This window comes from Dendrobium catenatum, unplaced genomic scaffold (assembly GCF_001605985.2).
Source record: "Dendrobium catenatum unplaced genomic scaffold, ASM160598v2 fragScaff_scaffold_1592, whole genome shotgun sequence".
NCBI lineage: Eukaryota > Viridiplantae > Streptophyta > Magnoliopsida > Asparagales > Orchidaceae > Dendrobium > Dendrobium catenatum.
In genome coordinates this window covers 84,245-98,836 of record NW_021320054.1, presented here as the reverse complement: position 1 = coordinate 98,836, position 14,592 = coordinate 84,245, and the positions used below count along the sequence as shown (strand labels likewise).

General features: G+C 34.4%; 1 protein-coding gene across 6 annotated transcripts in view; it reads right to left on the bottom strand.

The window, feature by feature from the left end:
- LOC110098193 (chlorophyll(ide) b reductase NOL, chloroplastic) overlaps window positions 1-8,961 on the bottom strand; it is a 30,843-nt gene extending 21,882 nt beyond the window's left edge. For all 6 annotated transcript variants that reach the window (XR_002303317.2, XR_002303318.2, XM_020824932.2 and 3 more), the window contains exon 1: window positions 8,646-8,961. Coding sequence is in view for 4 of the 6 variants with exons in the window: in XM_020824932.2 (XP_020680591.1) it covers window positions 8,646-8,913 (268 nt within the window). In the remaining 2 variants the exon portion in view is untranslated. The remainder of the gene's footprint in view (window positions 1-8,645) is intronic.
- Window positions 8,962-14,592: the final 5,631 nt, after the last annotated feature.

Here is a 14,592-nt window from a genome sequence, read left to right as displayed (position 1 = left end):
TTATTGGTTACCTTCGCAATGAGAGAGCCCCCTAGTCCCTCCCGTCATCGTCGTTACTTCTGATCCAACAACATAATGGCAAGCTGTCATGACTTTTGACCTGACAAGAAGGAATTTCGTCGAAGGAGGTGGAGTTTTATCGACTCGTTCAAAACTTCACCTCACAAGAGCGAAGCAGGCGAAGTCAATTAGGTATGAACAACAGGAGAAGAGGAAAAGCAAACCCTAAGCCTGCAGGACTACGCCTACACGAGTGGAGGCGGGTTGGCGGAGGCGAGGGACTGTGCCTGGGCGGGGGAGTCATATAAGATCTAGGTCAGCTTCGAGTTAGATGGTTAACCCGGACTCGACCCAATTTTTCAAACAGGTCAATTTTTGAAATCCAAACCCGACCCATTTTCCAAATGGGTTGACCCAAACCCAGAATTTTCGGGTCGAGTTTGGATCGGTTTTTTGGGTCGTGTCAAATATTGACACCCCTAATAAAGTCCTCGTAAAATGAGGATGAAATCTCCGGGTAATGTCTTATTTAAAACTCAATCTGTCTTCTGAAAATTTACCATGTAATCTAAACTTGTTAAAACTCCCCTCGACCGCCACAGAAAATAAAGGGGTCGAAGAGAGGCTAGGGCGCGAATTTTCGGAGCCCACACTAAATTAGCCCCTCTTTCCTAATATATTTTCCTCTCCAATTTGAATTTCAATTAGAAAATCATTCCTAATTAATCCCTTCCTTAATTCCTCTTCTCATATATGTAATGATTGATTTAATGGGCCCCACAAGGGGGCTGAATCCTTTGTCCTTTCCACCCTGTTAGTCTAGCTCTTGATGGACCGGCCTGCTGCCCTCTCCCGTATCAGTTTTATGTGACCAAACCATGAAAGGCGATTCTCTCTAATCTTATCTTCCATTGGAGCTATTTGATGGGAAGTGGATGCAATTTTCTCAAAATCAATGAACGGCAATAAGAAATTAGAAAGAACAACCAAAACTCTTTTTATTGCAAGAAATCTGAAAAAGAAAACAAGATATATTTGATTGAAGAGGAACATCTGGCTCTCCCAAATCCCTAGCCAACGGCTAGAGCCCTTACAACTTAAGAAATTCTAATTTTAGCAAACTCAAAACATGATCCTGAAATTACCCTATTGTTAGCCTTAAATAGACTCTACTAATTCCCTCATAAATCATCTCATTTTCCCTAAATAATTCTCTCATATTTGAATTCAAATCAGATCTCTTGCCCTAAATAATTCCCTCTTAATTGTAATTAAAACTTTCCTAAACAATTCCCCTTGATTCCTCCTCCCTTTACCTAAATAATTCCCTCTTAGATTTTAAATTCAAATTAGATATCTTGCCCTAAATAATTCCCTCCCAATTATAATTAAAACTTTCCAAAACAATTCCCCCCTTGATTCTTCCTCCCTTTTCTTAAATATTTCTCTCTTAGATTTTGAATTCAAATTAGATTTATTACCCTAAATAATCCTCTCACAATTGTAATTAAAACTTTCTCAAGCAATTCCCCTTTGATTAAGAAACTTCCTAAATAGCTCCCTCTTGATTAGGAAACTTTATAATTACCTCCCAAATCGGTCGGTCCATCACTTCTCCAACCTTTTCACATATATGCTTGTTTCGTAGTCTATCTCTAAGAGTAAAATCACTCACCCACTTGAGCATCCTCATCTCTGCAACACTTAATTTTATGTTTGTCTTTTAATGGCCTGCATTCAACATCATAAAGCATTACAGGTCACGCCACCATCTTATAGAATTTTCATTTTAAGTTTGAGGGGTATTTTTCTACCACACAACATGCCTGATGTAATCTTCTACTTCAACCATCCAACTTGAATTCTACTAATAATATGCCCATCTATTTCACCATCACTATGGATAATAGACTCAAGATATCTAAGATGTGTCCTCTTATTAATGACTTGATCGCCCAAAGTCACGATCCCCCTACTAGATCTATTACTACTAAAATTAAACTATGTATTTAGTTTTAGATCCACTCAAATGAAAGCCTTTAGATTCTAAGGTTGATCTCTATAATTCAAGTTTACCTTTAAGTCCCTCTCTAGTCTTGTCAACAAGAAGAATATCATCAGCAAAAAGCATACACTAGGGTACATCCTCTTGCACATGTCTAGTAAGAACATCCATGACTACAGCAAAATGATATGAGCTTGAGTATAAACATTATTAACCCATTTATTTTCTAAAACTCTCCATAGCACTTCTCTTGGAACTTTATCATAACTTCTATCTATATCACTAAATATCATATATAGATCCTTCTTATTCTCTATATACTTCTCCATCAAATCTCTTAATAAATGTATAGCTTCCATAGTAGATCTTACCCGGCATGAATCTATATTAATTTTGAGAAACATTAGTATTAAGTCGTAACCTTTGCTCAATAACTCTCTCCCATAGGTTTAAAGTATGAAATATTAACTTAATTCATATATAATTCACACACTCTTGTGCATCAACTTTATTTTTAAAAATAAAAATCAACACACTCCTCCACTCATTTGACATCTTTTTAGTTTTCAAAATAATATTAAAAATTTTCGTAAGCCAATAAATTCATTCTATCTCCTGAGCATTTCCACAACTCTATTGGATATCATCAAGTCCAACAGTCTTTCCACACTTCATTTTCTATAAAGCCTCTCTAACTACGATTTTACTAAAACATCGATAAAAATAAAAATCTTCATTTTTATTTAGGGTGCTAAGGTCACTAAAGTCAATTGTTCTATTTGAATACAAGACACCTTACTTACCATCCAACTTACACTCAGCTTGGGGAAAAAAGGTATTCAATTGCCTAGGAAATGGTCATATAACCTAAAAATAAAAGGAGAATGTTTCTACAGTCATTTCATCAATTTACTGGCATAGTCTAACTATAGAATTATATCCCCATGTAACACCTTCTATAAAATCATTGCTAAAATTTTAAGCTCTAGAATCAAACTCATAATGCCTCATATCATCCATAACTCCCTAGCTGGTTTTATTGACAAGAGGCTCTCCACAGATAACATCCTTTTAGCTTGTAAGCTGTCATCAGAATTCCCTCAATCTAAAAGACAGCATCTTTTTTTTGCAAAATTCAACATCTACAAAGCTTTTGATTTAGTACTGGATCTTATGTTTTGCAAAGGCTTGAGCAAAAAGGCTTCCCTTCAATGTTTATTGGTTGAATTAAAGCCTGTATGGATAATGTGTATTTCTTGATTTGCAGCATTGGGGATCTTGACGGTTTTTTCCAATAATCTTCTGGCATGCGACAAGGCTATCCACTCTCCAGGTATCTATTTTGTATTACTATGATGGCCTTTATAATATTTTTTAGAGCTTTATTTATAGTGGGAAATTCTCTGGTATTAGTATGGGGATAAATCAGATCTCTCATCTGTTGTATGTCGACAACTTGCTTGTTTTTAGCTTAGCCAACCAAAACAATTTAAATGCATTAAGAGACATCCTGCAACTCTTCAAAAGTTCTTCTGGGCTTTCTACTAACCTAAACAAAAGCTCCATTCTGTTTTCAAAACTCACACCTAATCAAGGCCCTTTTAGTAGCATTTTAAATATTACAAACATTACTAACACCCTTATGCATCTGGGTATACCGATGGCCACTAGAAGAATACATATTTCAGATATATAACCGCTTTTGAATAAAGTTTCCAAGCTTATTGATAGTTGGAGAGCAAAGTCACTTTCTTTTGCTGGGAAATAAAGTTCCTTAGATTTACAATCTAGAACACCATAGCCTATTGGATCAGAGGATGTGTTATACCTAAATTTTGCATTAAGTTCCTTAATTAAATTAGTGCCAGGTTCTTATTTCATGAGATGCTACTACCAAAAATTACATTTGATCACTTGGAAAATTACGTTATAGACCCTTACGATATGGTGGACTTGATATTCCTGCTTTGAATGATTTAATTTTTGTTTACAATTAAGCTCTGATATGGAGATTCCTTACAAATGACTCCCTACTTGCTTCATGACGAAAATTCAAATATTCTTCTTTAAGGAAGCTTATCTCCACTACAGCCTCTAAGGTCTGGAAAGCTCTAAAAGCAATTGCTAAAATTATGAAACCTAATCTTAGCCTGCAAATATATGCTAACTGCAACTTACCTGCCCTCTAGGATCCGTGGATTGCTGGCACTTCAATGATAAATTACTTTAACAGCGCTCAATCGCCAATATATGTTCTTGCTAACCTAGTTTTTTCAAATATTATTACTAATGGAAGATGGGACTTGCCTGATTGCTGGTTTCAGCTCCTCTGTGAGAAAATTTCTATTATGAATAGCAACAGACAGCAGGTTTTATGGTTGGGCTGTCAGAAGCCTAGCATGAGGGATTTTTATTACTTTTTGGTTCATGGTATTGAATTGATTCCTAGGGCTAAAAGTATCTGGCACAACAAATATGCACTTAGATTCTCAGTGTTCTCTTAGTTGGCTCTTTCTAGGGCCTTCAAAACAGCAGATGTGCTTGTTGCAAGGAATATTTTAGCTTCTCTGTTGTAAGTTTTGTGCCATTCATATTTGGAGAATATCTCGCACCTCTTTTTCCAATGTGATTTCTCATTTCAGATTCTACGTAGTGATATCCCTCTTTTTAACACCTTGTTAATGTTAACACGACAGTCCAATGAACTGCAGGTTCTATATAGCATATCTTACTCCATCTAACTCAGCCATTAAGGACTGCTCCACTCTCTCTGTCAAAAACAAATTATGATTCCTTTCCAACTACATGTCTACTGTTTTCTTACATATCACTCCATCTTGTATCGCTAGATTAGTATGGAGAAATACAGAAACTAATTACTCCACAGAAAATACTATGCTCTTCTTCTCTGTGTTTCTTCTTTTGCTTTTCTGCAGGTGTTTTCTCATGGTATCAAAGACCTAGCGTCATTGCTCCTCTCTACTGTTCCTAATGGCAGAACAAGATTCATCTTCACCGACCACACAGAGTTACCGTACCTCCTCTAAAATTTCTTTTGTCCAACCTCAAACTCATCGTAAAGATCCAGTTAACCACCGAAAATTATGCAATCTGGTGTATCCAAATCCATAAACTATTTTAGCTAACATATTTGAGGGTTATCTCATAGGACAACAAACTTGCCCACCGGAACCTCACAGAACTCCACCAGTACAAAACATTACCTTTGGCATTTAATTGATCAAAACCTTGTTTATGCTTTATTTCCACCATCACCCCCTCAATTCTGCTATACGTTCTTCATCTCAATACTACTCATGAGATTTGGACAACTCTGAAAAATCGTCTTTGGCCAACAAACGGATTGAGAGTAATTCAACTAAAGAACAAACTCCACCACATTCAGATATGAGACCAATCTATTGCTTAGTATCTTTCTTAGATCAAGACACTAGTTGATTATATTATAGCTGTCAGATCACACATCAACACAGAGGACATTATCCTCTATATCCTCAATGGACTGCCACCTTCTTACAGTTCGTTCAAAACAGTGATCCGAACTTCGCTCCATCTAATAAGCCTCAACGTTTTGTAGTCCCTCCTCTGCAATGAAGAAATTCATCTACAAACTGAAATACATAAAGATATAAATCCTCCCCACGACAACCAGGCATTCTACATCTCCTGCATCAACTTGAATAGAGGCAAACCATTCCCATTTCGATCAAACCGTGGACGAGGATCTCCATCCAAACTAGCACAACCATCCAGTCAACCTCTACCCGCAACCAGTTCTTTCATGCAATGACCTATCTGTCGATTTGCAGCAAAACAAACCACTTTATTCTGTTGGCATATATAGATGCAACTTACAGTATGCCCCTCCTCCATCCTCGAATTAGCAAGCATTAATATCTCTGCCTCAGTCATCTACTACAACAGAATGGGTTCTCGACTAGGGCGCATCCACTCATCTCACCTCTAACGCTCATAATCTACAACAATCAAATCCATATCACAGACCCTACTCCATCTCAATCGCCAACGGCTCTTCCTTACCCATCCATCACAGCTGCCAAGGAATACTTCCCCTCCTTGATTCAAATTTTAAGAACCATCTTCATAACCTTCTTCACATTCCCTCTCTATCTCACAACCTCCTATCTATTTCTAAACTAACATCCAATAATAACTTTTATATTTCATTTGATGCAAATGGTCTCATTATCAAGGATCTTCAGGATCACAGAATTTTGCTCCGTGGCTGCATCCATGACGGTCTATACCCACTTCGCACATCAACAGATCCCACTGCCTCTGCATTCCACTCAACACTTGCATCAACCCCTACCTAGCACGCTCGGCTAGGACATCCTCACCACCGCATGATGTCCATTTTATCTAAGTTTATTCCTTCTTTATGTAATTCCTCTCTTTCGTTTATGTGTCATTCATGTAAAGTAGAAAAAAGCCACAAGCTCCCTTTCCCTAAGAGTCCACATCATGTAACCCAACCCAACATAAAAGTTTTCACTATTTCAATCCTCAAACAATCTTCACGCCAGTGGTTCCAAAAGCTCACATATTTTCTTCTCAGATTTGGCTTCCAGTTCAGCAAGTTCGACCCATCATTACTCATTTACAATCATTCGGACATCCAAATATACATCTTGATATACGTCGACGACATCTTGCTCACCGGTAAACACCAAGACTCCATACAACAACTGCTTTCTTAACTACAAGGTGCCTTTTCCCTTAAACAGCTCGGGCAAGTCTCTTTATTCCTCGGAATTAAGGTAAACCGCACCTCAGCAGGCATGTTTCTCCATCAAACACATTACGCCAAAGCTACACTGGACTCATCTGGTTTTAATTCCTGCAAACTGGCTTTAACACCCATGTCATTAAAACCGTCCCAAACCCAATCCCAAACTGAGCTTTATACCAATCCCACCTTATACCGTCAATTAGCCAGCTCCTTATAATATCTTACCATCACCAAACCTGACAGCTTTTTCCACAAACAACATATGCATAACCCCATCAACAGTGACTATCAAGCCCTTAAGCAACTTCTTCGCTACATCACAGGCACCCAACACTTTGGCATCCCACTTCTCCCGAGCGATCTCACACTTCGCACCTATACGAATGCTGAGTGGGCAGCGGATTGCTCAGATAGGAAATCAATTTCTTGTTTTTGTACATATCTCAGCAATAACATCATCTCTTGGCATGTGAAGAAACAAGAAATAGTGGCAAAATCCTCCACCGAAGCTGAATACCGCACCCTCTCCTCCGCCGCCTCAGATGTGCTTTGGCTCAGCCGTTTGGTCGTAGATTTTCAAGTCACACAACAACAACACACTCCTATATATTGCGATAACATATCGACATTGGCCCTTGCAAACAACCCAGTTTTCCACGCCAGAACCAAACACATAGAAATCAACTACCACTTCATCAGCAACCACATCAAGAACAAAGAAATTGAAGTTTTTCACATTAGCTCCATTAATCAACTAGGAGACATACTAACGAAGCCACTTTCAACAACTCAGTTCAGCAATCTACGCAACAAATTGACTATCAAACATTAGGATACTTAATTTTAGGGAGCCTGTTAACACGACAGTCCAATGAACTGCAAGTTCTATATAGCATATCGTACTCCATCTACCTCAGCCATTAAAGACTGCTCCACTCTCTCTATCAAAAACAAATTATGATTCCTTTCTAACAACCTATCTATTATTTACTTACATATACACTCTATCTTGTATCACTGGATTAGTATGGAGAAATACATAAACTAATTACTCCATAGCAAATACTCTGCTCATCTTCTTTGTGTTTCTTCTTTTGCTTTTTTGCAGGTGTTTAATATATATATATATATATATATATATATATATATATATATATTCTTGCTGAGTATTAAATGATGTGTTTACTATATCCGTAGGGAAAGGAATGCTAGGAAATTTGGCAATTCATTCAAAAGCATTCATACGATTCTTCAGCTCATTAAACCTGTTGGAAAAATGCAGATCTTATCAGGGATTGTTTTCTCTAAGATGACTAGTGGTCTTTTGCTTCTGGAAGATGATTTTAGCCACCTCGACAGGTTTTGTTTGTTTCCTCTGTATGGTCTTCGCCCTGCCAGGAAACCAAGGGAACCTTCTGTTCTTGTCTTTGACATTTTGATCTTTTATGCGGCCAATTTTTCAATACTGAATCTAAAATCTTTTCTATGATATCTACCTCTTTTTATGAGTTTAGTCTCTAAGAATGATCCCCTTCCACTGTTGTGGGTTTTGAATCTTCTCCTTAGGTTGCTTTTTAAAAGTTTTGAGCATTGCTAATTTTTTGTATTGCAGCTCGTTTAGTCTCTTTTTCCATTTTCTGGGGTTGTAAGTAGGCTTTTGCATCTGGTAACAATTTTATGGCAATGAAATGGGCTCTGGCGCTCTTCCCTCATTATTCCCAAAAAAAATTATTTTTTTCCTTTTTCAATCGTTCGTACAATACAATAGGTAACTCATCAACGAATTATAAACAAAATCAGTATAAAATAATAACTAATCTCGTGACCAGGACTAAAACATAAAATAAAATGACAAGTGCTACCTGCCTTTGGTAGAGCCGGTGATAAGCACATTATAGGGCGGAACCATTGGCTCTCTTTCCTCCGGTGGAAATTCTGCCCTAATTGCTCTCCGGCTCCAGCTCTTGCGATCAAAGTTCCTGCGTGAAGACACTTCAGAGAGGTCTGTAGGCTGGTTACGGGAGTCCAAGCCGGCGAGTAATGGCCACGGTGAGGCACGAGTGGCTTGGCCTCCTTCCAAGCCTCGAGGTCGGAGCAGAGAGAGAGTGAGCGTTGGAAACGCAGCGCAAGCCATGGCGACAGGATTTTACAGATAATTGGGCACAAGGCTGGAAGAACGCCGAAAGCCGGAAATATATATATATATATAATTTGATTAAAATATTCTGAATTTTTTAAATACAAAGCTCTAAAAATATATATTTTACAATCAAAGAAATATCATTATAAAATAAAAAATTATGAGCTTGCAAATAAAATGAAGAAAAATTAATTTATTTGTTTTCAATAATTAGAGTTGATCTATACTATAAGGTTTTTTTTACTTCTCTAATTTTGTTAAGATTAATATTTTATTATTTTTTATCTTTCATCTTCTTTATAATTAATTTTTTAAATTTTATGAATTAAATGTTTGAACTAATGGGTATGTGTGGAGATAAACAAATTCTAGATTATAGTTATTTTAATCTTATTTATAAGACTTTATTATTATTCACTAAAATTAATATACTTTAAAATAATATTTAAATTCATATTACAATGTATAAAAATACAATTTTTTTAAGGAAAATACATAATCTCAATCAAATAATTCAAGCATTATTCAAATTTAAGATAAAGATTTTAGTCATTTTTTAACTATTATATTAATGATTTTTATTATTTCTTCATATAATTATCATACTTTTTTAAAAGATGGACTCAATTAAAAGTTGAGTCCAAGATATGTTGTAACATTTGAAATGGTTGAAAGGATTGGGAAAGGTGCCTATAAGTTATAGTTGTCAGATCACATGTTTGAGATTCATTGTGTTCCACTTATCACTTTTAAGGAAATGTATATCTGATTTTAATAATAAAATATATGTTGAAGATATAGAGGTATGTTTGAATTTGAGCTATATGATATTAGAAAGATAAGAAAGAAAGAAATTCTAATCGTTAAAGTTTAGTGAAAAAGTAGAACTGAAAGAGAAGCTATTTGAAAAAATGAGTCTGAGATGAGACAGTTGTATCGTGATTTGGTCATGTGATGTGATATCTAAGCTTTAAAAGGTCAAGGATGATATTTTTTTAAAGTGGGTAGATTGCAATAATCCCAAAATTTTAATAGATATATTTTGGCCTATAACAGTCAAAAATTATTTTAAGAGTCATTACAAGTTTAAATCATAAACCATCTTCATCATAATATAGATATTATTATGCTTTAATTTCATTAGTTTTTCTCTAATTTTTTGGCTTTGTTGTAATTCTTTAAGAAATTTGCACTTGTATGCACAAGTGGAGTTTTTGGGATTGTTAGGTATCAGTTTTGCAAATCAATTTTGTTAGAGTATTTTAGTCATATTTAACTAATGTATAATTTTTTTTTTTGTAATTTTTTATCCTTAGATTTCAAGATATAAAAGAATATATAAGGATTTTATACTAAAATTAAATAATTTGAATAATTACATTTATACATTTATATTAATTTATTATAAAAAAATCCAAACTCACTAAAACACTTATTAAAATGGTTACACTTTTCGTTTTGCACACACAGAGAGTTGGAAGGAGAAGAATTATAAGAGAGAAAAATAAAATTGGTGTTGGAGGACGTGTAGTCATTTTTGCTAGTTAGCTTAATTGAGAAATTTGCTCACCTCGAGATAGGTCACATAACAGCTATATCATTTTTTAAAAATATGATATTTTTATCTAATTTTAACTTGATAGGAATTTATGTTTCCCATCGTTATAGAAAACTATCCAATTTTGACACATGTTCAATCATGCTTTATCTGTTATAATGTGATAAAATATGTGTATATATGGTTAAATTATATCTGCCAGGAGATATAAGGAGCCATATTTTTTTAAAATTATGTTTATGTCTGGGAATATTTTTGTGGCTAGAAAATCATGTTCTTGTAGTTATAAGCTATGTTCTGATTTGTACGAGTATGTTCTGATATTATAATCATAAAAAAGAATCATAAGTGGCTAGAATCCTTTAAGATTATATCTTGGATAGGGATATATAATGTGAATTGCTTTGTGATATGAGGTGCTATATGAAATAAATTTTAATTTATTTATCTACTCAGTATCATTATTTAAATAATTATATAACTGTTATGGTCTTACTACCTTTCTTAATATAGTAATTATTTAGACTGTATTTAATTGCTTTTAAGTATTTAGTAAAATATTTAATAAAAGAATTTAAACTTTTAAATCAATTTGTGTGCTTTACTAAGCTATTGTAGCTCACTGTGATTTTGCTTATGATTTTTAAAATTTAAAAAAGGGAATGAGCTTGTTGATTTATAGCCATGTAATATAGTTTATATATTATGATGAAATGAAAAAATTTTGTGGATGAGTTTATTTTTAGTATATGAATATTTTAGTAGCTTTGTGGTACGTTATTTATTTAAAATGAATATTAGAAGAAAACTTAAAATATTCTAAAACTAGATTTTGAGATTTGTCTATCATAACTCAACATGATAGGACATATCCTAGTCAAGTTAGGTTGTGACAGTTATGGAGAAAGCTACTTTCTAAAGTTATTGTAAAGAAGGCCATATGTTTTGTTTGGGAATGTAGATATCAATTGTTTTGCTGCAGCTATATAAGACCAATTTATATTGATAAGCTCATTGGGCATAAAAAAAAATTATTTACAAATATATTATATGTTAGAAATGCATCCATCCTGGATGCTACATAAGGAAACTTGTCAAAAGAGCTTCCAATGATACATAAATAGTAATATACCCCACATGAAAATAACACCATAAGCCTTCATCTTGGTGCCAAGGTTAGTTCCAATCATATCAGTTTATTAAATGAGAAAACAATATCTATCAAATTTGGAGAGAATTCCAAGCCATTATAATCTCCATTGTATAGGCTATGATTGCAAAAATGTCAAGATTCAAGTGAACCTGTATCAAAACTTTATGGAAGCTCAAATAATATTGTGTTTGGACTTTGGATCCATAAAAGATAAAGAAACACACATATTTGACCCATTTGAAATTAGAATGAAACATATGCATGCAAGTAGTTTTATGATATGAAAAATGATCAATCTAAATACATGTCATGATTTAAAGTAATTACACTAAAAAAAACTAGTAAAAAATATGAAAATTGGATTTAATGAAGTTTGTGTAGAAATGCAATTTCTAATTCATCCCGTTAATCAATATAAATATGATGTGCTCTCATAATTATATCATCTCCTCAATATCTTCACCATCTCGGGCCTCATGATTTGTTACATCTTCTTTGCTCTTAAATAATAATTGGCCAATTTGATATTCATAAGTTTTGAGAGGTATATATAATTAATCCCTATCATAAATATTGAATTATGGATCATCTCAAGTGGAATGGAGACGTATGTATTATAGCCATCACCATTTTTATTTTCCTCTTGAATGAATATGTGAGAATATACTTCCTCTTCCAAACATCAAATGATCTCTCAATCACACCTCGTAGTTAAGAGCATCGCTTGTTAAATATTTTTGTATCATACATATCGATTGACTTAATTCCTTTTAAAAATCAGGAAAACAATACTTTGTATCAAAAAAAGCTTCAAAAACCCCCATCCTCAAGATAATATTTATCTATTTGCAATTGCACATTATTTAGTTAAAGGATAAGTAAAGTGGTTGATTATGACAAGTTACCTATTTACTTGATAGTGGCATAAAAAATTGATGTTCTTGATTACATATAGGAAATTTAAAACTACAACTATCATGCCCATTACTCTCTTACCCTAACATGATAAAAGTGAAACACATATTGAAGTCACAAACTATCATAATATTTTATGTCATTGAACCACGCCGTCCTATAAAAGCCACATTTTTAACACTCAAAATACGAGAATCCAAATGTGTTCCATCAATAGCTCATATACTGTCACAACCTGACTTTATGTGATCGGGTATCACATAGTTCATACCATGTCCGATTATGGCAAGATTGACCGCAAGATCTGATTGGAGAAGTACTGAAATAAAACTTCTAATTTATACACTACATAGAGTCACTATTGAATTACAATATAAAGTGAAAGTCTACTAAATCTCAACATAATTTTCTATATATCATCCAAACCATATATAATTTCAAATATATCTATAACAGTGCTTGACAATAGAGAGCATAAAAAAAATAAAAGTCAAACCTACAAAAATAAAAACTAACCAAAATATACCTCCAAGACAAATCAGATCCTGCTATCTAAATTACTCAGCTTACTCTTTACCTTTCCCTGGGCCTGAAAATAAAACATAAAAGCAAAAGCGTGGATGAGCTAGCATTGCTTGATAGGCTATTGTAGCTTGAAATAGAAATCAATAGCTATGAGAACACTGTGTTGAACAATGTACTAAAATTAAATACAATTAAATAAATATTGAATTGAACTATATTATAAGCAAATAGTTCATAATAAAATCTCACCTTGGTAGCCCATTAGCTCCGACATAACAACACTTCAGTAACATAATTCCACCAGCATAACTGAATCTCACCTCGGTTGTCCACTGGCGTCGGCATAACAGAATCCCACTTCGGTAGCACATTGGATATGACATAATAGCACTTTGGTAACAAAATCTCATATCGATCGCCCACTAGTGCTAGCATAACAGAATTCCACCTTGGTCGTCCACTAGCACCAGCATAATAAAATCTCACATCGGTCACCCAGTGGCACTAGCATAATAGAATCCTACCTCGATTGCCCACTGACCCCGACACAACTCTTCACAATATAATTTCTTTGAATAAAATCGAGCAGCTTGCTTTAATATTGAGCAGTTTTTTATTACAGGTTCTATTTCAAACTAGCTGTATCTATAATCCTCATCCTGTTCATTCCGCCGCCAATTCCTCATGACATTCTCTAAGCCCAAAAAGCAATCAATTATAGAACTTGTGGGCTTAGAAATGCCATGACACACATTATTAGTAGACTCGCTACGCTGTGTGGATATAATGTTCATGCTAAAACAATTCTTATTGAAGGTTATCGACCACTTATTCCTTATCCTATAAAGATCCTGCAACCAAACATGATCTTGGAGGTTCCCTTGTATGATCAATTCAGCCCATGTATTCTCAAACTCCTCCTCAGAGTCGCATTTGCTCAAACACTTATGGAAGAGAGGCCTTTGACTTTGTTGTTGGTATTGTATCACGATACTTTTGATGGAGCCTTTTTATGGATATGCCATTGACACAGTCTATGGCGACTGTGAGGTAGTGCAACTTCTATGACCTTAGCCATTGCTTGGTCTTGATCTGTATATATTATTTTTGGATGTTTATCACCCATCATTCGCATAAAAGTTGTAAACAGCCATGTAAATGATTCAATTGTCTCTTCAGACAAGAAGGCCACCCAAGCAAAATGTTTTGCCAATGATTGTTAATCCCGACAAATGGTGCACATACCAAATTATACTTATTAAGCCTATAACTTGTATCAAAAATTACCACATCACCAAAGTAATCATAATCTATCTTACCAATTCCATCAACCCCAAAAAAAATTAACAATCTATCAAATTCATCCTTCTGGACATCCCAAGTGAACATGTTATCACTAAGTCGACGTTCTTTAAATAACTCAATCAAAGTTTTAATTTTTTAGCCTCCTTTTATTTCCCTACACGAGCATAACCACCTATAAAAAACTAAGTGAGCAACCATATCAATCATAACCTAAAGG